Source organism: Podarcis gaigeae, assembly GCF_964106915.1.
Source record: "Podarcis gaigeae genome assembly, chromosome: 2".
NCBI classification, from domain to species: domain Eukaryota; kingdom Metazoa; phylum Chordata; class Lepidosauria; order Squamata; family Lacertidae; genus Podarcis; species Podarcis gaigeae.
In genome coordinates this window covers 33,704,401-33,729,491 of record NC_139679.1, presented here as the reverse complement: position 1 = coordinate 33,729,491, position 25,091 = coordinate 33,704,401, and the positions used below count along the sequence as shown (strand labels likewise).

Below are 25,091 nucleotides of genomic sequence, written 5' to 3'. Positions count from 1 at the left end.
GGGAACATGGAAACCAAGTCTTTGATGACTGGCACCAGCACCACCCAACACTAGCATATGGAGGAAAAAATACTGCCGTGATAATGTCATTGTAATAAATCTACACAGTGCTTTGTGGGGAGGGAGGGGGAAGTATGCACTAGTACAGAGTACTATACTTTTACCTCTTTTTTCTGCCCATGGCAGTAATTTTGTGCTTGCAGCCACAGTACTTTCACCAAGACATGAGTATTGGCACCTCATTTCTTACCAAGAAAGAAAGAAATAGGACTTGATGTACATCAGATAATTTAAAGGATTTGAGTTATACAGAACGCACATGCAGGCCTTGAAATGAGATGAAAATTGTTTTTAAAATTGTGGAGCTTCTCATGACAACATGTTCCTTTGTAATAAAATATATCCAAGGATAATGGTAATGGGTGTGATTCACACAGCCTACACAGTACAAATAAAGCGTATTTTGCCACCCCCACCACAATGGCTCTAAGGAGATGGCAGAGATAGCAAAATCTATAGTCAGGCTTCCACAGGCATAGATGTGCCTGTAATCTGCAGGCACCAAGGCCTAGACGTCTCTAAGGAGACCTAGTGAAGTCTGGCTCAATGGGGAACCGTTCTAGATCTAGAAGGAAGATGCTATAGAATTCTTATTGAATTCTGCAATGGGTTAAACCAAACAGATCCCAAAATCCACCACAGAATTCTGGAGACTTCCAGGAATTTGGTGGCCAGCCCAAGCAAGTTAGTAGGGTTTCAGTTGTTGTTTTTCTGGTATTCGTAAAAGTGTTGTGGCTGACCCCCCCCCTTTTTTTTTTACTCTTGTTTGTTCTATCAGCTATCTCAGGCCTTGCAAATTTATTTTTCATACACTGATATGCTGGAATTTTGTATATCATGTATATTAACATAGCACGTGCCAAGTTATAGCTAAAGGGGAAATTCACACACTGGTATGAAATCTGAGTAGGTCCCCTTTCAAATAGTTTAAAATAATTAGACTGAAAAATTAAGGATTTGGTTTCTGGTCTTAGAATACACATTGGTGAGCATACCTCTGCAACTACAAAAGTAAAGTCAATTAATTAAAGGAACACAGAATATTAGAGAAGTCTAGTTCCTCACAGGAGATCAGGGCCACCACACGTTGTTTTAGGGTTTCCATGTTTTACACAAGTCTGAATGTTTCGCCTGCCCCTTCTCAAGAACCAGACTGCTCCTGGCCTTTGCTATAGGCAACTAAAATTTGATAGCAGTCACATTTTTTTGCTCTTGACTAGGAAGTGAGCCTACCATGGCACTAGCCAATAGCTCCCATGCTGATCCAAGCTGCCTCATTTCTCCCCAGCTAGACAGGATTAGCTTTGACACAAGTAATGCATGGCCTTCTTCCCCTCTCATTCTGTAAATATGTAACAGCATCCATTACACTACTGAAACCAATTATTCACTGCTCAGCAGAACCACACATCCCGTAGTTAGAATTTGTAGTCTACCTGCCTCTTACAGTTCAGAAAGAATGAGCCTAGTATTAATGAACCACCGTCCAGCTGGCAAAGACTTCCTTGCCAGGTTATTTTAGCAGACAATGAGAAAACAAATGGTGATTACTTGTAAGGTCTGTTCTCTAAAGATAAAGCTATGCAAGCAGAGACAATCTGCCGGAGCATAAATTATACTGCTAGGAACCGTCTGGCCCTACTAGAATATTACTGCTTCCCATCAAACAATGTGAGTGTGTTCAGGAAGTTCATAACATTATAATAAGTTCTCTGGCATTATAGATTTCCCCACACCACCACCCCTGCCCTGAAAATAGAAAAAAGTTAACAGAGGACCCTGACTTCTCCTTATAGTATCTACATTTGAGTGAAAATGCTTAGGTAGGTGAGCAATGGCAGATTTATGGTCTGTGGGGCCCTGTGTGCAGCTCTTTTGGGGGGACTCTAGTCATTCACCTAAATAAACAAGACTGTCAAAATTCGTTTCCCACTCCCATCATCCTCCAAAAACCCAAAGGCGTAGCAACTGTCCTCTCTCTTCCCTTTCCTCCATCTTTGTCCCGCAATGATCGCCCAAGCAAAACCTTCCCTCTAGAAATGAGGGGAGCAGTTAACATCCTAACCAATTGGAGTTGGAAGTGGGTGGCCCTTTCAAACTCAAGCAAGTTCTCTGTGCTGCAGATCTGGAACAATCAAGGGATCATAGAGTTGGAGGGGACTCTAAGGTTCATCTAGTCCAATCCCCTGAAATGCAGGAATAAGCATTAAACTCACCCCTCTGTTTGTGTTGGGTTGGCAACCAATGGCTTAAAAGTTTGCCTAGATGTTATGCTTCCTAATTACTTTCTAGAAGGACTAGAGACATCCTTTTAAAAAATGGAAGGCTCAAAGTCTGGCACCTCTGTTCAGTGGCACTAATAAAAGTGTTCCTAGATGGTGGGTTGGTGACACTCTCTCTGCATGGTCCAGTACCCACTTCAAATGGGGAGTAGGAGAAATGAAGAGTGGATACTTTTTGATTCAGAAGTTTTGACAGACATCTGTATAATCTGCTTATATACAGATATGCAAACTTTTGAGTTACACAAAACTATTGTGTATGATATAGTCAATATTATGGCAGAAGAGGCAGCCAAGTGGATGTTTTACCATTCTCTTAAAGGTAAAGGGACCCCGGACCATTAGGTCCAGGCGTGGCCGACTCTGGGGTTGTGGCGCTCATCTCACTTTACTGGCTGAGGGAGCCGGCGTACAGCTTCCAGGTCATGTGGCCAGCATGACTAAGCCGCTTCTGGTGAACCAGAGCAGCGCACAGAAATGCCGTTTACCTTCCCGCCGGAGCGGTACTTATTTATCTACTTGCACTTTGACATGCTTTCAAACTGCTAGGTAGGCAGGAGCAGGGACCGAGCAACGGGAGCTCACCCTGTCACAGGGATTCGAACCGCCGACCTTCTGATTGGCAAGTCATAGGCTCTGTGGTTTAACCCACAGCGCCACCTGCGTCCTTACCGTTCTCTTGCTAGGCTGCTATTGGTGTGTTTTTATTAAATTATTCAATAATGTATATTAGGGCTAACACTTTTTTTCAATAACATTAAAACAGGGTGTTAATTTGTTTTCCATTAGTATAACAGGTTATCAAGGTCATTCATCTGCTGCTAGTTTGTGCTTTGCTCTAAAAAAGTAACCAACCATGTTTTCTGATGTGGAGAGCCAAAGAGCTGCTTTCAAAGGCTCCTTGGGAGGACCTTTGTCAATCTTAAATATGATCTCTTGATATATAACTCTTGATATATTTAACATTACCAAAACAGTCAACAGCAGCAGTGCAGAGAAGGTAGATCATGTTGTTTTAATAATAATTTTATTGAGAGTTTTCAACAAAAGATACAATAAAAACCAAACTAATTTAAAAGAAAAAAAGAAAAAAAATAATAGAAAAGGAAGGAAGGAATATCTATCTATCTATCTATCTATCTATCTATCTATCTATCTATCTATCATCTATCTATCTACCTATCTATCTAAAATACCAATCCCTCTATCACAATTATACCTTGATCCTTATTCAAACACACAGTAGAGTGAACCCTCCCAGCTCTCATCTGGGAGCTTCCCCCTTTCCCCTCAGCCTCACATCCTGAGGAAACCTCTCTGGCCTGCCTCTCACACAGGTTCCTTTATCCTCTGTCCATCACCCTCCTGTGAACATCCTCATCCATCCCAAACATAAATCTTCAGAGACCAAAACCTACATGCAAATAGAACTAATAGTGAGCTATCATGGAGGTAGACTGTTTTAGACTGAAGCATGTTGCAAATACTATATTGCAGAGATATATGAACTTAATAGAATCATAGCTTCCCAACACTCTGTGAAGTTATCATACTGGTATCGTTTGCTAGGAAATAATAGTTCAAGCACAAGTCCCTCAACCTGCTTCCCAGGGGCATGCCCCCCCCCCCCGTGATCATTAATAAAGTTATGTCACACAACAAGAGGAAGAGAGGGGCTAGCAAAGTTGCGACAAGGAAAGTAGAGTGACAAATCGTGCCACAAGTATGTACTTGAAAATATGAAGAGCCCTGCTGGATCACACCAAAGGCCCATCAAGCCCCCACAATCTGTCGTCTCAGTGGCCCAAAAGCAGGATATGAGTGCCACAGCAGTGTTCCTGAGCAGCACAACAATTTAATGCAATTTAGATCAATTACTATAAGTTAGAACAACCTGGGTGCCACCCTAAAATGTGCCTCTCAACTCCACATGGTGTTTCAGCCTCTAAAAATACAGATACCCTGGGGGGCAGGGAACCTGCTTAGGTTGCTTCTATCGTCAAGCCACACCTGAACGCCTGGTTCCATCTCTGTTTGTCATGTAAACAGAGCAAGCAAAGCAAAAGCATTTAGAGGCTGCACTACAAATTGGTTAGTCCTGGAACAGAAACTCAATTCTACCAAGTCCCTCAATTCTACAGTCTGGGGCAAGTCCCTGTCTCTCAACCTCAGTCCCCTCTCTGTAATATAGGGACAAAATATTGCACTCCCTGGAAGAATTATAACAATACACTACCTATAATGTAATGTATTGTTATAATTCTTCCTATAATGTGGAACACGGGACTTGCCAATCAGAAGGTCGGCGGTCTGAATCCCCGCGACGGGGTGAGCGCCCGTTGCTCGGTCCCTGCTCCTGCCAACCTAGCAGTTTGAAAGCATGTCAAACTGCAAGGAGATAAATAGGTACCGCTCCGGCGGGAAGGTAAACGCTGCTCAGGTTCGCCACATTACCCAGAAGCTGTACGCCAGCTCCCTCGGCCAATAAAGCGAGATGAGCGCCGCAACCGCAGAGTCGTTCATGACTGGACCTACGATAATGGTCAGGGGTCCCTTTACCTTTTACCTATAACGTACTCTGAATACTCTGAATTAATATAGGATTGTTATAGCATTTATTTTTAAGGGCTTCATCCCACAGAGTAGCTGGAGCTGCCTAAGCATTGCACAAAGGAAAACCTGTACTAAACTACCAAGCTATTTAAGGAAAACATAACTATTATCCAAGGAGCCAGAGACTTTGCCATTCAAAAGCAGCAGCAGCAGCAGCAGCAGCAGCCTGCCTGATATATCATTTGTTTGGGATTCATTCACACATTGCTTTGCACTGAGAGAAGAAGGGGTGGGTGTGACCTTGCCTGCCTCTGTCCTCATGCCAGGGACATCCATGATGTAATGAATATATATCACTCTGGTGCAAAGCAACAGGAACAGGTGCAGATTCCTTTTCCTCCTAAGCTAGGGAACTTTTAGATCAAATTACCTACAGCAGAAGGACTGGGGGCATTATTAGCAAATGTTTTATCTCTGAACCAATCATATGGTAAGATGATGCGGAGAAAAGAAAGCAATTGTGGTTTGCAACTGTATAAGTAAGACAATCCCTCAAAGTCGCCAGTGAAGAGGTTTAGAAGGATGACATATTGTGACGTAAAGGGGCAAATAAAACCAGTTAATATCACACATGGCAATGTGTTAGGTTATACGTGCAATGTAAGCTAAACTATTCTGGCTGCCCAATCACACACATGATAGGCAAACATAGCTATGAGTTCTGTGTTGAGTATAAATTCTGCAAGGTAGGAACATTACAAAAAAATAATAACATGCGCAACGCTTTTTATTACACTTTCTATTTTGTCGGAATTCAAACTATTTTAGAAATGACTTGGCTTGTAAGTAGAGAAGAATTTGTGGATTTGGTCGAGAGAAAAGAGATTGGGGTACTGTGAGACTAGTGAATGACACAGCAACATAGCTTACTTTAAATTTCTAAGTCTCCAGCATATACCACCCAGATGTCTTAAATTCTTCACAACCATGTGGACCAGAAGCTTCTCATTTAAAAAAGGCAGCTCATAGTGCAATCCTATATTTGTCTACTTAGAAGTAAGCCCCACTGAGTTCAAGGGGACTTACTCTGACATAAGTGAGTAGAGGATTGTAGCCTAAGTTTAGCTAAATGAATTCATCTCCCAAATCCTCAGCACATTCTTCTTGGAGACACATGGAGTATGAACAGCTGTTTCTCAGTTCTCCCTTAACTCCATCTCTCTGTTTGTACAGGATCTCGTTCTATAGCCATTTCTCAATCTCAGCCGGTTAACTGGGCCCTGCTGTAGTATGTGCAATGATGATATACTTGTCTCTAATTCCACAGTATAATTCACCAGTCACATTCTACCACAACTCCTCTCGGAGACCGTTTTACACTATAAAGCATCTTTGTTTAGTCAACTGAAACACCAATACATGCGACTTTGTTGTTAGCAGAGCTGTAAGAATTTTAAGTACTGCCTGGGAATGTGTCATACTGAGCTGCTTTTTTTAAAAAAAAATTAAGCTTTCACAGGATGTAGTAGATATCTGTGCCAAAAACTAATGAATAAAATATTTGGATTACAACAATGTTTTTCTACATGCATTTTCTTGGCTTGTAATCTTTCTGAAAGAAGAAAGCAACCTAAAATATTGTCTGATGTCTACTTGTAAAAGTGAGAGGGTTACTCTTCAAAAACAACAACAACAACTATATGCATTCAATTTACAGTTTGTGGAAGGTGAGCAGAAAAAAGCAGAAAATGTTAAAATTCATTAGAAAGAATGAGTGATGCAAAGTGTTGCACTGATTAGCAGTTTATTCCAAATCTCTTCATATAGGGACTAATTGTTTTAACGGCTTGAAGTCTTTTTGAAGAAAGGCAATAAAAAATGTTTTAAATAAATAATAATAATAATAATAATAATAATAATAATAATAATAGGACTTAACGAAATGCCCATCGGTATGTTGCGTTGGTTTAAGTGCAGGGAGGACATGAATACTGCAGGATCCCGCAGGGTATGCACATTGCATCTCTGAGCCCAAAGACAAGCAACACCTCTACAAAGACCCTACTGGAGGAGACTGAGCAACCCACTGCCAGGGTCACAGGAGCGGGGGGGGGGGAGGGGGCGCGGTGTTGTTTTGTCCCCACTGCAACATTATCCACAAATTAGTTAATGGCAGCCATCCGATGGCCATATGATGGCTTCAATTGTGCAAACTGCATTACACACAGTACTTACACTGTTCAGATCATTTACAGCGAGACTGAATCTATGGGATGAGTCGTGAACAAAGGCTGCCTGAGGATACTGGTGCAAACTTTGATAATATATGTGCCCTAGCTGGAAATTAACATTCCGTAATGACATACAGTTCCCTTCAAAGCAGCATAATATGCTAACCAAGAAGAATATTTAGAAAGCTGTGAATAGAAAAATGCTCTGTAACCCATAGTATCATGCCCGAAGCCATAAATCTCTATAGGGTACCAGCATTTGTGTAAGCAGCTCAAATTTTACGTTGTTTCGTTTGGTTTTCAACATGTAGCTCCCTACATTCACGTCTTCTTATCGTTCAAGTTGTATAGTGCTGGTAGCTACCTCAGTATTTGAAGCTCAGTTGTTCTCATGCCCCTGTACCTGAATATTTTTTCTCTCTTGAGGTAAACACATCCGGCGTTATTTGCAAAAGGTCTCATGAAATTATTATCTTCAGTAGGTGTCAACAGAAGTGTTCTCAGAGATTTCTCTAAACCTCTGGTTGGCTAGCTGCGTGTATGTGTATTAAAATTAATAAATATAATATTTGAGGGGGCCCCCATGGGCACACATGAAGCTGTATTCTGTGCATGTATGCTCTGCACCTCCCTGTGATGCTGACTGGCTGAGGTTTGGCGGGAACCTCCAATGACTACCACAGGGAGGCGGGCCAGCCCAAACAGCTGATGGTTGCCACATGACCGAGGTGCTGCATGTGGTCCCGCAAAGGGCGCCCACAACAGAAGGTGTGAGCCGCTCATTGTCAATAAACTACGGGATCAATGTGTTTTGTGGGTAAGTTGTGTGAATGCAACAGTGGGAGCACAATGGAGTTGGAGTAAGCACACTCGAAGTCAGACTTTGTGTATTTCCACCCTTCTTGGTGTGTAGCAAAGCCCAACTCTTAAAATGAACAGTTCTAGTACCTGTACAGGGCCTGTAGTGAGTGCAATAGTGGAGCCTGGAGACAGAGCCAAATGAGACATAGTCTAACAGGAAACTATACTACAGTGGTACCTCAGGTTACATACACTTCAGGTTACATACGCTTCAGGTTACAGACTCCGTTAACCCAGAAATATTACTTCAGGTTAAGAACTTTGCTTCAGGATGAGAACAGAAATCGTGCAGCAGCAGCGCAGTGGCAGCAGGAGGCCCCATTAGCTAAAGTGGTGCTTCAGGTTAAGAACAGTTTCAGATTAAGAACAGACCTCCAGAATGAATTAAGTACTTAACCAGAGGTACCACTGTATTAGTTAAGGAGTGACTTCACACAGCCAGGGGTGGCATGTCCCACTTCACCGCTTCAGGTGAAACAGGAAGTGCCTCCTTGCCCTACCCTGCCACTCCCACTGGCGCCGCCACACCTGCTGCTCTTGGTACCCCTTCTCCACCCTCCCAGATGCCTTCCCCACTGGTGGAGAAGCAGTGCCTGTGTCAGCACCAATTTTGGGCAAGATCTCATACTATTTTGACCAATACCTCTGTGCTGGTGGCAGGGCACCCGCAAGGCTGCCACCGTGGGGGTTTCTGCCACCTGAGGCGGCAGCCTCAGCCTGCTTTATGGCAAAGCCAGCTCTGCACACAGCAATTTATTGTGGACCTGGTGCTGCTCCTGCATGCAAGTTTTGCAAAGCATCCCACAAAATGCCCTCATCAAAATGCCGTCACATATTTTCTCCCATTTAATCAGGTTTGCTATTTCTGTTGGTTACTTACCAGATTTTCCACAGAAATAGTGGATCTGGATTAAATGGGGAAAGTGATATAGAATAGCTTTTAACAAATAAACATGAGACGAGCTATTCCTTTTAGATTTCCTAGGAGTTTTCAACCAAGTCTCAAGTTTTCTTAGTGAGTCATAGAAAATGACTCAACAACCATGATTCATAACAGATCAACACTTGGTGAGTGATACAAGTGTCTGTCACAAACCTTTCCCCTCCCCCCCCTTCCTAGTCAGTTTTAAAGCATTGGAATTAAACTATAGCAGTTATAAATTTCTTTGAACGTACAGGAAACACATTCAAAGAACACAATCTATGTGCAAGTGTGCTCAGTGGTTTCACTGGTACAAATCTTTTAATATAATTATGCTATTTGAATCTTGAAGTGGGGTCTTGCAAATCATTTTGCCCTGGTAACCATTAGGTCAATTTTATACCACTGCTCTCTGCCTATCTCTATGACATGTTTGCTTCTGTACACCACAGGCAAGGTGATTAAGACTGAAATGTACAACCTTCCAGTTGGGGGTACCACTTCACAGCCTTCAGAGATCCTCAACCCACTCAACAACACTCAACCTACAGAGGCCTCTGCCTATTTCTGTTTCAAAACTCAAAGATAAGAAGGATTGTGCTATTATGAACTACCATGAATTGATATACATACAAGTGCTGAGAGCATCCACAGAAAGACCAGGAAAAATGCCCTTCTTCTGGAGCACGGAGTACTTAGGTATCAGAAACTGATGGCTGAAGGTGGATCAAAAGTGACAGGAAGTCATCATCATGGTGCCAGGCCAAGACATTTTGCTGCCTTAAATGGTATGCCATATGGCACCCACATGCACACATGGTTGTTGTCGTTTAGTCATTTAGTCGTGTTTGCCTCTTCGTGACCCCATGGACCAGAGCACGCAAGGCACACATGGTAGGACCAACATTTTTAAAATTACTGCCGCACCATTCAGACAGTTCCTGCTTTAATCTATTCCTCCTAGATTCTTCCCTCTTGAGACATGGTAGGGCCAGTTCTGGAAAGTTAGTCAAAATCTGTCAGCTTCTGTCTAGTGTGATTTCCTGATAAAGCGCATTAAGGGGTGGGGGAGAGCATCTGGTAGATTGCCCATTGGATACTGGACCCAATTCTTCTCTTTGTGATGCCTGCCACACAGTGTCACAAATCACTCCATTTAAGTTAAGGCAGACTAACCAATCCCAACCCGTTTTCATGTGATCAGGTCACCAAATGTGACAAGAGGAAGTACGTGCAGACTGGGATCTTGCAAAGTATTTCGTGGAAATAAGAACCATGATAATAAGCGGTATAGGACGCAAGCGCTGGTGTGGGTGCAGCCCAAGTCATATGGTGGTGCAATAAGTTCAAGAAAATGACGCCTATGGGGACAGCTATATCACCCTACATTGAGCCCTGCCTTTATTCTTCACTTAATTTTTCAAAGAATTCTACTGTTCCCTTCATCCAGTGGATTCCAACAGATACCTTGTCTACAACAGCCTGCAACCTACACAAAAATATGTTCGATGGAGTCCCACCAACAACCACCAATGGAAGGTTTTTTTAAAAAAAAACGCCCTGCAGTGCTAAGGGAAGGGAACAATACACACAGACGGCTGGCAATCACACTGGGCCTGAAGTCCATATGTTGCAATGTAATGATCTTACCAGTTAATCTCATCCTGGATGCATTGGCTACTTTCTAAAGAGAGAGGAGCCAGGTTTCAAGTCTTTGACCTGGCAGTAGAAGGCAGGGAATCTAAAATATGTACTCAGGTATTCCAACTGATACACACAGGGCAAGTTTGTGATGTTTCATTTGTCATATCTTGCACATTTCATCCTTTCTTCCTGATACAAGAAGTGATATACAAAACGGGGTACTACTCAACTGGTGCACAGATTATGCAACTGCACACATACAGAATTGTGGTAAATTGCCATGATGAAGACCAACATCCCACATGTCTCTAAAATTTGATGTGTACACAACTGTGCAAATGAAACAAAAGTTTGGCTAGGAAAGTGTCAGCAAACTTCTATTTACTCCAAGCAATGTCTGCACTTCCACCTATGTATTCAATAAACTTCTTGGAGGCCTTTTTTTTTTTTTTTTTGGCTAATGTGCATTCAACGGAGGACCACAGGAAGATGCAGGAAAATGTATGCAACAGAGGAAGGGAGGTGTAATCATATGATGATACATGCAATAGAAGATCACAGATGCAGACAACAAAATTATGCTTTCAGCAGTATAAACCCAAACTGCACAAATTATAAAAGGGACATCCTTCAGCACTGAATAAATATTATACATATTATTTCAGAACTCTGGTTCCCTGAAAGCTGACCAAAGTCAAAGTATCTTCTAGAAGCATTGTAAGTCTTCCTGATCTGACCTGGATTTTGTGACAAGGTCAGGCCACCGGTTAAGGGACGGGGATGAAAGATACATACAGATTGAGGAAGGAGGAGAAGGACAATAGCACTTCCCCTTGGAGAGCGCGTTCATGCTTAAATGCTGTTCTTCCGGCATTCCAGACATCTACTGATGCAAGTTGGCTCACATATATGCACCTTGAAAATGACAGTGCCTGTTTTTCACCCACCCCAGAAGCAGCTCACCCAAAGCATAATGCCACACTTCTAGACTAGGAAACAGGACATCTAGAACACACATTATTCCTTTTGAGTCTGCTGGAAGGGCACTACTAGCAATGCTGCCACCACCATTCCCATCACAGCTGAACCAGAGACAAATGCGTAATGAGAGTTCACTTCTGAGATTTATAAACAACACATTTTAGTTTGGCTGCACCTCCTGCAGCCTACATACCAACATGGTAGTGCACTACAAAGCTCTAAAATCTGAAAAACCATGTTGTCCAGAACTATGCAGAACAGTGGCACTAGTCTGTGATATGGGCGACATAGTGCAGCTGGCTATACATCGTCTCTACCACTGTGCACAAAAGCACAGTACGCTGTGGCATATAGGTAACTTCTCTCTTTGCAACTGTACCCTTATGAAACTGTGGTTTATCAGTTTTAGCCTTGTCTTTGGTCTAGGTTCAAGGACAAAGCAACAGCACCTCCTGGATGTGCCCCAGGGATGTAAAATCATATTAGGTAGTCCCGTGGTGTGGGGAATGCAACTCCTGCATCCTGAGACGTTCTTGTTCTCTAGATCCTAAATGCAGCAGAACTCATCCTCTTACTCTCCACCATCTTGCATCAGTTATGAGCTAAAGGCCTCAAAAACTCAAGTTCCCACTAGAAGAGCCTGACTCTGGAAGGTAATATCCTTAAATCCAAAATCAACAAGCCAGAGCCTGACTTGAAGAGGATCAAAACATTCAGGGGAGATACGTTATATGTGTTCCACACCATGCCATCGTGACAAAACCCACACATGAGAAAGCCTCCGATTTCAGCAAGAGAGATGTGAAGAAGTAGCTCTTCTGTGCACCCATGGGCGTTGGTTTCCCGAACAACACAATATACAATTTATACAGCCTACCTCCAGGTTAAACAAGCATTTTGTTCAGAATATAGGGATCATTGGTTCTTGCAACCACCGATAAAAACTTTGCCACTGTTAATGTTCTAGCATTTGTCCGGTCTTCCAATAGGAACCTGATATAGTGAGCCTCTGATTTTCCCGGGAAAGGTACCAGCAAGCGTAGTATCAGTTCAGCCCTGGCTTGCTCATATTTTGCATATTTTGGGTTTCCCAAACAGGTGGGTGAGGGTAGGGGAGACGGCATACAGGACCAACTTTTCATGAAATGGAGCTGGGGGAAGAGGTTTCAGAAACTGCACGGTGAGGCTCTGACAAGGGTCTGCTGCTCAATATCAAAAGTCCCACTGGGCATGCACAGGCCCTCTCTGCCTCACCTAAAGCAGCTTCTTGGATTCCATCCAGCACATGCTTTTCATAGCAGGCGCCAAGAGGGAACAAAAACCTCGGTGGTGGGGAGTCGCAGCCACCTTCCCTGCCCCAAACTCCTTGCGCTTGTGTCCTCTCTCCTTGGCCCCTGCGAATGAGATTACCCTTCTTCTTGGTGGGCAATACAAACCCTTCCTTATCAGGATCAGGGAGGAGGGAACTTAACTGTTGATTGTGTTTTTCCCCATGTCTCCCCCTCCTCTATGCAAAAAAAAAAAAAAAATGCAGTACATTCCTTTATGCAGGTTTCCATAGAGTTAAACTGTTCCTATTTTTTTCCCCTTAAAGAGGTCAGCAAAAAGTCGTACAATAGGGGTCTCATGTTCGTGAACTGTGAAGGAATTTTTAAAAATTTCCCATGGTGGGGTTGGAGTGCAGCGGAAAAAAAGAAAGAAACTTGGGGGGGAAAGATAAATAAAGCAGACTAGGGACTTGGGGCGGGGGGTAATTTGTAAAGACGTATTGCTTTCCAGATCCGACGCTGAAACATGCTATTCCCTCCCTCCACATTTCTTTCTTCTTTTTAATCAGAAGTTATATTTAAGCTTTTAATTGCTTCAGCCTTATTAAGCTGCTCCTTTTAAACAAGCGGTTGCATGTATTTCCCTGGCATAGGGAAATCCCTCCGACTGTAGGTTCATATTATTTAGACAAGCACTCTTTCAGAAGTAAATGCCATTCTTAGCATAGGGAAGTACTTTAGGTCTAAAGGGGTTAAGAAGGCCTCCCTTCCATTCAGAAACATGCAGGGGTCCCACCCTGGCAGTTCCAGCCTTAAAAGTCTTTCCAGCTTTTTTCCCCCCCTTGTAACAAATCTGTACGACTGCCACCAGGACATAAGAAGCGTGTGCCTGTCACAGAAATAGAGTTTACTTTTTCCAACTTGTTGTACAGAGGCAGGGTATAAATACAGCTAACTCTGGCTTGGACTGAGAGCCTTTTGCTTAAAATAAGGGGGCTCCTTCCCAAGACTTTTAATCCAACACGGTCCAGAGCAGACTACGCCATCGAGCAAGTTGGAAAAGGAAGCCTGCAGGAACTTAAAGAAAGCAGGTGTAGTTGGGGTCCTTTGTTTTGTTTTTGCTTAATTTTTTTTAAAATCTAGGCACAGACACACCCAGATCCCAATCCAACTGTGGATATTTTATCTGGAGCTGTCCTGAAATGTCCTTTTTCACATTCTTCACTCGATGGATATGGATGCTGTCTGGAGAGAGCCTTATCCTATTGCTTCTGGAGATCCCCCTCAGAGGCACTGCCTTGCCTCCAATACGGTACTCTCACGCTGGGATATGTCCAAATGATATGAATCCCAACCTCTGGGTTGACGCACAGAGCACCTGCAGGAGAGAATGCGACACTGACCTGGTAAGTCATGCACTTTTGTTTCTCCTCTTAAGTTTAAATTTAATTGCCTTCCTAAATATGATAGCGGCTGGGTGTATTGATGCTTTGTTTACTATAGAAGCGCACATTAATTGTTAACAGTCCTTTCAAAACCAAACCTAACCTTGGCCAGCAAGAGAGGGATGTGTAAGGAGTTCACGTCCTGTAAAAGGCATAGCCTCGCCTACTTGGTTGCTAGTTCAGAGATCTGATTATCTGTTGGGCTGACAGCTCTCTAATTCCAGGCCAATTCCTGTGAAAGCTGAAGATGGAAATCAGTCCCGTTCTGTGGCAAAGTTAATCGTGTGAAGACACATGCTGAACAATGCACACACGCACACACCCAGCCCCGCAGCAGGGATCCGTTTTTGAAAATCACAACAGTGTCAAAAGCCAATCTGTGCCAAGGCAGCACATACCACAGGGCTTGCTGCAGGACTTTTCCCTTTGGCTGCTGTTCACCGTGTGTCCGTATTCATTGTGTCTTGCCTCGACAGGTGCATTTCAAGAATACTAGACACACACACACACACACACACACAGGACTCCATGGTAACGCATACAACAACCGTGCCAATCCCACCTATTTTTGAAGCCCACTTGCTTCTAAAGGCAGGACTTTAAATTGCCTCCGTAGGCAAGGCATGGCCCTGACAGCACCTATTTTAAAGCCCAGCAGTGGCAGAAGAAATGACTCAGTAAAAATGACAGCTTGGGCAGGACCTCCTGCATAGCACTTCCAGATCCAAATGCAACTTGAGCTGGCAAGTAAGAAAAGGCTGCTCATCCAGCGGCCAGCGCTGCCAGCTCATTGTGGCATCCAGGCACCCGCCTGTGCTCTTTCTGCATCACGCACCTGCCTGGAATAATAGAGTGCACTTGCCATCACTGAGTTTGTGGTCTCTGTCAAATGCCGCTCTGAAAAGAATCCTTGCAGGATGCTGTGAAGTTTGTAGTGTACCAAGAGCAGCGAAAGCTTTCTCGGCACTCACATGCCAAAGAGGTATTGTTGCAGTGCAGTCACCTGTGTGAACTAGTAGAAGCAGCACTCCTGAATAAAGGATACATTTCAATTTGTGGATGGTGGCTTTTTGAAAGAGTGACTGAGCAACCTTTCCCCTCTTCCTTTTTGTTTTTGGTAAAGTAAAAACACGCTACAGCATGATGTGGCTCAGTTGGTTATAGCATGGTGCTGATAACGCCAAGGTTGCAGGTTTGATCCTCGTATGCGACAGCTGCATATTCCTGCATTGCAGGGCGTTGGACCAGGTGACTCTATGACTCTACAGTGGTACCTCAGGTTACATACACTACAGGTTACATATGCTTCAGGTTACAGACTCCGCTAACCCAGAAATATTGCTTCAGGTTAAGAACTTTGCTTCAGGATGAGAACAGAAATCGTGCTCCAGCGGCACAGCAGCAGCAGGAGGCCCCATTGGTTAAAGTGGTGCTTCAGGTTAAGAACAGTTTCAGGTTAAGTACGGATCTCCAGAATGAATTAAGTACTTAACCTGAGGTACCACTGTATATACACCTCAGTTGTTTTTTCCCCCTCAAGGAGGAATGTAACATGGCAGTTCTCATACAACTTCTGTCAAACAGATACATTCACTCCAATGGCACTGATGCAAGAAGAAACACATTGCAGAAACTCCTAAATCATTTGAAAGTTTAACAGACCCCAAGTGTCACTGAATTTCCATGCTATTCATGTTTCCAGAATATCTGGTTACAAAGGACAGTTCTGGTGACAAGCAATGTCTCCCATCCCAGATTCCAAGCTGAGAACCTGAGAGGAGATATGACTGAAATGCTTTAGAACACACACACACAAATTCTGCTGGTTAAATTGTGCTGCTTATGAAATCAAGAGGTTGTGGTTGTGGTTATGATCAAAGTAGATTACCAGGCCAATTTCTTCATTGATTCTTAAGCGATTGCTTGGAATAGGAAGATTTTTAGGGTATAGATGAAGCAGCATGAGATTCAAGAGCTGTACCCAAGAATCACCTGAGTGACTGTGCTTGATGAGGGCCCTGTCATGCAATGCGCCTCTCAAAGCATGCAGTCAGCTAAATGTCTAACTAAGGCGTACCCCCCTTTCCATCAGCTACCCACAAGGAAAACAATTGTCAATGATTCTCCCGCAGGCTTTGCAAAGCGTTTCAAAGAGTTTACTGGCCCTCAAAAACCTCAATAATCAAAAACCTCTTCACTATAAATTTAAATGTGCCATCTGCAGACTTCCATATAGACCCTGTCCCTCAGCCCAATTCAAACACTGTCGATATATTACATGGTGCACATGCACAAGCCACTTTTCATACTACCTGAAGTTCCAGTGGGATTTAGAGAGCTGGGGCATAAACCCAGCCCCCAAAACAATATGCAATTCCAGTTAAAAGAAAGAAACAGAAAGATTGAAATGGATGTTTGTGCTGCCATTGAATTCAATGGGATTCATTTGTGCCTTTCTTGTGCACAATGGGACAGTTTGCCTTGGGGTCCCTTCCAAATCCACAATACTATGAACATTCTAAGCACCAATATTCTGCATCCGTTGTAGTTCTTGAGCACTCTTCAAAGGCAGCCCACCTACAGATTCACAGAGCTGGAAGGCCGTATGGACATCCTGTAGTCCAACTTAATGCTCAGTGCAGAAGTTACAATACAGGATGCATCTAAAGCATCCCTGGCAGATAACCATGCAACTTCTTTTTCCTTTTCTTTTTAATGATAATAATAAACACTCTAGAGGCAGACTGTCCCATTGTCAAGAACAGGCTGAACTCTTATTGCCCAATTGGCTTTCCTACTGGCCAAAGCCAATCGGAGCATCCTTGTCTTGTCTCAGCTCTTTAGCTCACTTGCAGCTCATCACAATCCCATAAACAGATTGCAGATTTCCATTGCTTCCCTGGCATCAGATAGAAAGGAGAGAGAGGGTGCAGTGTCATCCGCATATTTAACTCCAAATCCCTGGATGATTCTAGCTGCCATACTAAACAGCATGGAAGCAACAAGGGGAAAGCTATGCCTTCTGGTAAGCCAGGGGTGTGGCTCTGCTTTTCACCAGCCTTGAGTGTTTTCACCAGGCTAAAATGCATAATGCTTCTTGACACTAATGACATTTCCCAAAAAATTTAATGCCCGGTGCTGAAGAGAGGGGATGGGCTGATAGTCATTTGCCCTGCAGCATATGGGGAGGTCTAAGTCATCCCTCTTTGCTGTGGTCTCAGTAAAATTCATCCCCCACCCTGAAATGGCAATTGACATTTGAGCAGGAACCTCCCAATTTACGGCTCTGAGGACAAACTCTCCACACTTAACACCCTATCAGACAAGCCTAAACCCAACAATATAACCGACTGATAATCTCAATCGGTTCCGGACCTTTCTATTCTCCTACAAGAGCCTTGGAGCTAGAACAATAAGAGGCCACTCACGGATGTTCACGAATGACAGGCCAGAAAGCTGTCATGACTCAGCCAGCGTGGAACATATGTGGTTGGCTTGCAGGAAGTTCTGGAAACATCCCCTCAAGAAGCAAACCACTTTGTTCAAGTGGCTAAAGCAACCCTCGATCTAGATTACATCATGAAAATAAGGTTTGAGGAATAACTAGGGCTTACAAGGCCATAGCTCTGTGTAGGTCCTGTAGGACAAAGAATAATTTTTGTAAGATGCACTCAGGCCATGATCCTTTGCATGGGAGTAAATACCTCTGCTCACAACAAGACTCAAAGTGAGACATGCAAAGGGTTACGCAATGCCAAAACGGAAGTGGGAGTGCAAAAAGAGACACCACAACAGAATTGCCACTCCAGATGGCCTGGTGAAAAATGATTCCTCAATCCCTGATGACAGCTATAAGTAGTCCCAGAATACAGAAGTACAACCAATGGGATTTCCCAAGAGAATTTTTTTTAAACAGCACAAGCCTATCTATGTTTACTCTAAAGTAAGTTCTACTGGGAGGGTTAGAGTCTGGGGGCCCTGCTGGCTGTGGGCTGAGATTCTGGGGAACGTGGTATTTTGAAATATCAAAATATCCTTTCAAAATGCCTAATATTAGGTGATCCTAATACTCTACAAATTTGACATCTCTCTTAAGAAGCAGTATAATCCACTTGGGGATTCCAATTAATTTACAAAGATTTTGTCACCGTGGTCTTATTTTTTCTTTGTCTTAGGAATGCGAGACCTTTGAGAAGTGCTGTCCTAATGTCTGCGGAACAAGGAGCTGTGTTGCAGCTCGGTACATGGATGTGAGAGGGAAGAAAGGACCTGTTGGGATGCCCAAAGAGGCAACATGCGACCGTTTCATGTGCATTCAGCAAGGTTCAGAGTGCGACATCTGGGATGGGCAGCCTGTTTGCAAATGCAAAGATAGGTGTGAAAAAGAGCCGAGTTTTACTTGCGCATCTGATGGCCTCACCTATTACAACAAATGCTACATGGATGCAGAAGCATGTACCAAAAGCATTACACTCAACGTGGTGACTTGTCGCTACCACCTTACGTGGCCAAACACCAGCCCTATCCCGCCAGAGACCACAGCTCGCCCCACTACTGCCTACTTAGAGACAACCATCACTGACATCCTTCCACCTGTACTAGTCAACAACCCAGCCCATCAGTCTGTCTACGTAGGTGAGACTGTTAGCTTTCTTTGCGATGTCACTGGACGACCCAAGCCAGAAATCACTTGGGAGAAGCAGACCGAGAGTAACGAGAAAATCATCATGAGGCCCAACCACGTCCGAGGGAACATCGTGGTCACAAACATTGCCCAGCTCGTCATCTACAACACCCAACTACAAGATGCAGGCATGTACACTTGCACTGCCAAAAACCTGGGCGGGATTCTCAAGGCAGATTTCCCACTGTCGGTCCTCAAAGGAGAAGCTACGTCAATGGAAGAAGCCCAGAACAAAACCCACTTTCCAACGGACGAGTGTCTGAAGCAGCCGGACAGTGAAGACTGCGGGGAGGAGCAAACCCGATGGTACTACGACGCCAAGAAAAACAACTGCTTCACTTTCATCTATGGAAACTGCAACAGCAACCTGAACCACTTTGAGACCTATGAAAACTGTATGCTGACTTGCATGAACGGGCCGATCAACATCTGCAACTTGCCAGCCCTCCAAGGCCTCTGCAAAGCCTACGAGCCCCGGTGGGCGTACAACAGCTTGACGAAACAATGCCAGTCTTTCATATACGGAGGCTGCGGAGGCAACGAGAATAACTTTGAGAGCAGAGAGGCCTGCGAAGAGATGTGCCCTTTCCCTAGGAACATGCACTGCAAAGCCTGCAAGGCTTGCAAACCGCGCCAAAAGCTGGTGACGAGCTTCTGCAAAAGCGATTTTGTTATTCTTGGCCGCGTCACCGAACTGACGGAGGACCAGGACTCGGGACACGCGCTGGTGACCGTGGAGGAGATTTTAAAGGACGAGAAAATGGGGCTGAAATTCTTGGGGAGGGAGCCTTTGGAAATCACCCTTTTAAACATGAACTGGAGCTGCCCGTGCCCCAACATAACTGCAGCGGGTGGTCAGCTCATCATCATGGGCGACGTCCACAACGGAATGGCTGTTTTGCAGCCAGACAGCTTTGTGGGGGCCTCCAGCATCCGGCGCGTTCGGAAGCTTCGTGAGGTCATCCACAAGAAAACCTGTGAGCTATTAAAAGAGTTCTCAGGACTGCACTAATACCCTGCTTGTATCTTGTCAGCTTTCCAGATTCCTGTATTATATAGTGCTAACAAAAAATGTAGGCTAGCCTGGAAACTTTTTTTTTTAAAAGAAAATATCTCTGCTGATTGATGTTATGTATTACACAGAAGCTGTATATTAATTCATTAATCATGTGTAGTAATGAGGCAGTAGCCTTTTTGGGGTGGGGAGGCAAGCATTTAAAATAGTAGCAAACCGCTATTAGCAGATCTGAAAATGTATCTGCCTGGAAACGACCCCAGCAATCGTCGCACAATACCAACGCAGCTTTAACCGCGAAAGACCAAATCTGTAGCATTCTGTTTGGTTCAGACCTAAATCAACCTAACGATCATTGTTCTCGTTTGGAGTACGGAGACCTGTGTGAAAACCAGCTGAAATGTATCACAAACATTTAAGTAGGCTGTAAGAGAGAGAAAGAAGTGTACATTATTGTCTATAGTTATGATAATTATACCAGTTAAACCAATCCATCGCAGAATGTGTTGCTATCTGAAATGCAAGCCAGAGGGAAAGAGCCGCAAATTTAATAGGAATTTCAGATTTCTGCGGATTGTGTCTGATCAAGCCAAACTCACACTGAAGTCTGTTATGCAGCATCATTTCAGTGCCTTCTGTCAGACAATGAGCACAAGGAGCCTAGGGGCAAAACTGCACACAGGACCTGACTCATTGCACCTTCCTACGCAAAAATAAATAGAAAATGAACGTGCCACGTTTAACAGGGAAGATCCTCTGATATAGGTGGGAGACACACACACACAGGCTGGGAGCCTCAATGGCACCCTTCTGGAGGCTTTGCAAGGCAAAAAAAACCCCTGGCTAGCTCCCCTGTAGCTCTGGCTCTGGCTAATGGTTTCTAGGGTATTTACCATGTTAATTGTCACATTAATTCACTTATTACAGTGCAACTGTATGACGTCCATCAGACTGCAGAAAACCCAATTTTATTTCAAAAAGAATTATAGAGATGGAAAGGGGTTTTGTAGGCCACCAAGTCCTAACCCATACTTGCATGCATAGAATCCAAAGCTTTGGCATCCCCCAACAGATGGCTGCCCAAAGACCTCCAATGAGGGAGAATGCCCATCTCCAGTAATTGGTTCAATTGCCAAGCTACTCTCGCTGCTGAAAGGTTTCTCCTTATGTTCAGCCAAAAAATACTCTCTTGAACTGAAGCCCATTCCATCTAGTTCTGCCTTCTGGGGCAGCAAAGAACTAGTCTGTGCTCTCTTCTATGGGATAGACCTCCAGGTATTGAAGAGTGCTTTCATCCCATCAGTCCTAGCATATCTTTCCTCACAGGACATTTTCCATACTCCTCCTGACTTGTATTTGCTGCCCTCCTCTGACCATTCCAGTTTTTCTATATTCTTCTTAAATCGTCATATACCAAACTGGCCACAGTACTTTAGACGAGATCTGAATAAAGTGAAACTATTAGGTCTTCTGATAGCTTGGAAACCATGGCTTTATCAATGCAGCCTAAAATCACATTAGTCTTTTTTGCGGCCACACAATACTGCAGACTCACGTTCATCTTGTGATGAACAGCAATTCTGTGGTCTTGTTTTTACATGCACTACTCTCAATACAGGTATTCTCTATTCCAGTGTTTCCCAACCTTGTGCCTCCAGATGTTTTTGGCCTACAACTCCCATCATCCCTAGCTAGCAAGACCAGTGGTCAGGGATGATGGGAGTTGTAGGCCAAAAACATCTGGAGGCACAAGGTTGGGAAACACTGCTCTATTCTATACCTGTGCATTTGATTTGGGGTTGGAGATGAAAAACGTTACACGTGTGTCTGCTGAATTTAATTGTGTTACTTTGACCCCAGTTTTCTGTTTTGTCAAGAAGAGGAGGAGTTTGAATTTGATATCCCGCCTTTCACTCCCCTTCAGGAGTCTCAAAGTGGCTAACATTCTCCTTTCCCTTCCTCCCCCACAACAAACACTCTGTGAGGTGAGTGGGGCTGAGAGACTTAAAAGAAGTGTGACTGGCCCAAGGTCACCCAGCAGCTGCATGTGGAGGAGCGGGGAATCAAACCCGGTTCACCAGATTACAAGACTACCGCTCTTAACCACTACACCACACTGGCTCTCACTATAGGTTATTGTTATTATTACTACCGCTCCAGCGGGAAGGTAAATGGCATTTCCGTGCGCTGCTCTGGTTCGCCAGAAGCGGCTTAGTCATGCTGGCTGCATGTTGCCGGCTCCCTTGGCCAATAAAGCGAGATGAGCGCCGCAACCCCAGATTCAGCCACAACTGGACCTAATGGTCTGGGATCCCTTTACCTTTACCTTTAAGGGTAAAGTGCCTAGCTTACCTGCCTAGTTGATATTGGGGGCATGTAGTATCCATGCCATCTTCCTTCCCTGTTCAGCTTTCAAAGAAAACCAGTCTAGAAGAACCCAAAAGGCTGCCTCTGCTATTGTACAAAAGGCTAATCCATCGGTGATCTGAACTGAGGCATTTTATAGTTAAAGAGGAAGATGGGGACTGTTTGGCTAGAAGCATTTTTCTGCAACAGCCTCTGCTAGCTTATGGAGGATACAGCAGGAGGCCGCTGGCATTGTTTGCATTCCAGATGGGGAACAGAAAGTGTGTAGGAAGGTATATTGTGTTTTGTGTGTAAGGCTGATTCAGCTTATGCATGAACCACGGGAATGTCTGTGGAAAGTATAACTGACTAAATATGTAGTGGAAATGTTTTAACCCCCTCAGGTTATAAAAAAAAGCCTATTTGGCTAGCAGCAATGATCACAGACTGAGATTTAAGAGGCGAGTTGTTTTCGTAAAAGGTTAATTTCATAACAAGGAAAGACGTTTCCAGTTATTTTTTTTAAAAAAATGGCAGTGTCCCATCAGGGTTAAGACCTCAAGCTTGAAAAATGCGAAGTTGGGGTTCACAACTCAGCAGGCATGTCCTATGATCCACAATTACGCTACAGTGGTACCTCGGGTTACATACGCTTCAGGTTATATATGCTTCAGGTTACAGACTCCGCTAACCCAGAAATAGTACCTCGGGTTAAGAACTTTGCTTCAGAATGAGAACAGAAATCGTGCTCTGGCAGCGTGGCCACAGCAGGAGGCCCCATTAGCTAAAGTGGTGCTTCAGGTTAAGAACAGTTTCAGGTTAAGAATGGAGCTCCGGAACGAATTAAGTACTTAACCTGAGGTACCACTGTATACAGAATCACAGATTGTACAAAATCCTGGTGAGGAGGATGGAGAACATGGGACTAGCAAAGATGCCCCATATTGTTCTGTACTTGTATTGCAGTACCGATGCTGCTGGAGGAATCCTCCTCAGCCAATTCAGGCTTACATCACGGCTTGCAGGATGGATCAAACAGTGGGAGATTGGGGGGGCTCCTCCAGTGCATTAGAGGCAAGACTGGCACTGCTGTTAATGACCCGGCCTTGTACATGAGCACGATCCCCCCCCCCAGCCACCAGTTCTTGGAGCATTCCCCCCCCCCCCGCCATCCCTCAAAGCCTGGCAATAGGCAGGCCAAGCCTCCTAGCTAAGATATTTGTAAATGGAACCCTCTGCTATGGGCATTTTCCTCTAAAAAGATTCCCTCTGTTGCCGGAAGGAGGAAATAACATGGGAGCTGGAGAGAAAGGGCTTCAGTTTTCTTCACAGCTCCATTCAGCTCTGGCACGCAGTGGCCGAGGATGGGCCATAATGGGCCACTTCAAACTGCAAAGGCCCAACACAGCTGTCTGACTTGCTCGGTTGTCAGCGCTGGGCGCGAATAAGGCCTCTTTGTTTTACCCTTTGGTGGCTAAGGAAGGCTTCAGAACAAACTTGCTAATTCAGAGGAAGGGGGCAGAGGGGGAGGGGGAGGATTTGGCAGGGGGAAGGGCCTAAGAAAAGAAGCAAGTCTTTCACATGGGCCCCCCAAATTCCAGCCCCCTGGCAGTTTGAAATCCTGATGAAGACGTGTTGCACCTGTTTTTGAAGGGGCACCTTTCCCACCCTCCCACCCCCACAGCACCTCCTCCAAGGGCCCGAGGGTGCAGGTATGCAAGGAGCACTGGGTAGGTGTTCCCTTTCTCCTACATTCTTCCCACTGTCATTTATAATTTGTCATGCCAACAAGCAATGCCGTTACATTTGGCTTGGAGAAAACATATTTGAGTTTAGGGTGCCTCCAGAATGAGCATTTTGCAGGAGGTGATTCAAGTGCATTCCAAGGAAATTAGGTTTGGGAAACAAAAGTGGATTAAGGCGCTCTGTTGCCCTGGCACTTAAAATCTATAACAACAACATAAGACTTTTTGCAGTTAGGAAAGTGATGGGGAAAAGCATTGAAAAGTGTGAAATGAACTGACAATTGACAGGAAAACCTGTAAACACTATGTAACCAAATCAGGATGAATGCTCATTGTCCGATTACTTCCCTCTGAACAAATGTTCAGTAAAAACTGGATACTGTCGAAACTCTGCCTAAGTACAGTGCAGACAAATCAGAATGAATTCTCTTCTGGAGGAACCCTCAGAGAATTTGTCAGTTACTTGAGGGTCTACTACTAAGAAGCTGCTCTCTGGGCCCATCAATAGGAGGTTGACAGGTACCAGGGACAAGGTCTTTCCCACTCTAGCCCCCATGCCTGTGGCATTCACGTCCCAAGAAAATACAGGTGGCCCATCTCTATTTTTAAAAGAAACATTGACATTTCAATCTGCTTTTTAAAATTGATCAATTATTGCAATTAACAGCTGCAGCTCGGTTTGAAAGTGGCATAAAGTGGTTTTAATTTTATGGTTCTATATATTATTAGGGTTTTATAGAATTTTGTTACACTGCACTAGGAATGAATTGGGTCCTGGAAGATGGTAGCTAAGTCACTTAATAGAATAAATAAATAGCTAACTGATAGCAAGAAAGTTAAACATGATGTTGAGAAGAAGGCAGGAATGCAAGAGCAGCTATTAATTTCCCTGCAAAGCTAGCAGTAGTTGGTTTTTGGGTTTTGTTTATTTTAATGAATAGAGGTTTTTAAGCAAAAGACTAATGTTCCTCTACCAAGGATAATGTAGTAGCAAGATTCCTGCATTGGCAGAGAGCTGGATCCTGAGGTCTGACTGTATGATTCTAAAGAAAGA

General features: G+C 44.0%; 2 protein-coding genes across 2 annotated transcripts in view; one reads left to right on the top strand and one right to left on the bottom strand.

Moving 5' to 3' along the window:
- The window catches only part of LOC310839420 (ankyrin repeat domain-containing protein 40-like), a 58,159-nt gene that overhangs the window by 19,371 nt on the left and 13,697 nt on the right, over nt 1-25,091 (bottom strand). The gene's annotated exons all lie outside the window — the stretch shown is intronic.
- On the top strand, nt 13,571-20,436 carry WFIKKN2 (WAP, follistatin/kazal, immunoglobulin, kunitz and netrin domain containing 2). Its single transcript, XM_083727999.1, has 2 exons — nt 13,571-14,208; nt 18,423-20,436. Exons 1-2 carry the CDS (start codon nt 14,005-14,007, stop codon nt 19,941-19,943), a joined length of 1,725 nt encoding a protein of 574 aa, XP_083584125.1. The 5' UTR covers nt 13,571-14,004; the 3' UTR covers nt 19,944-20,436.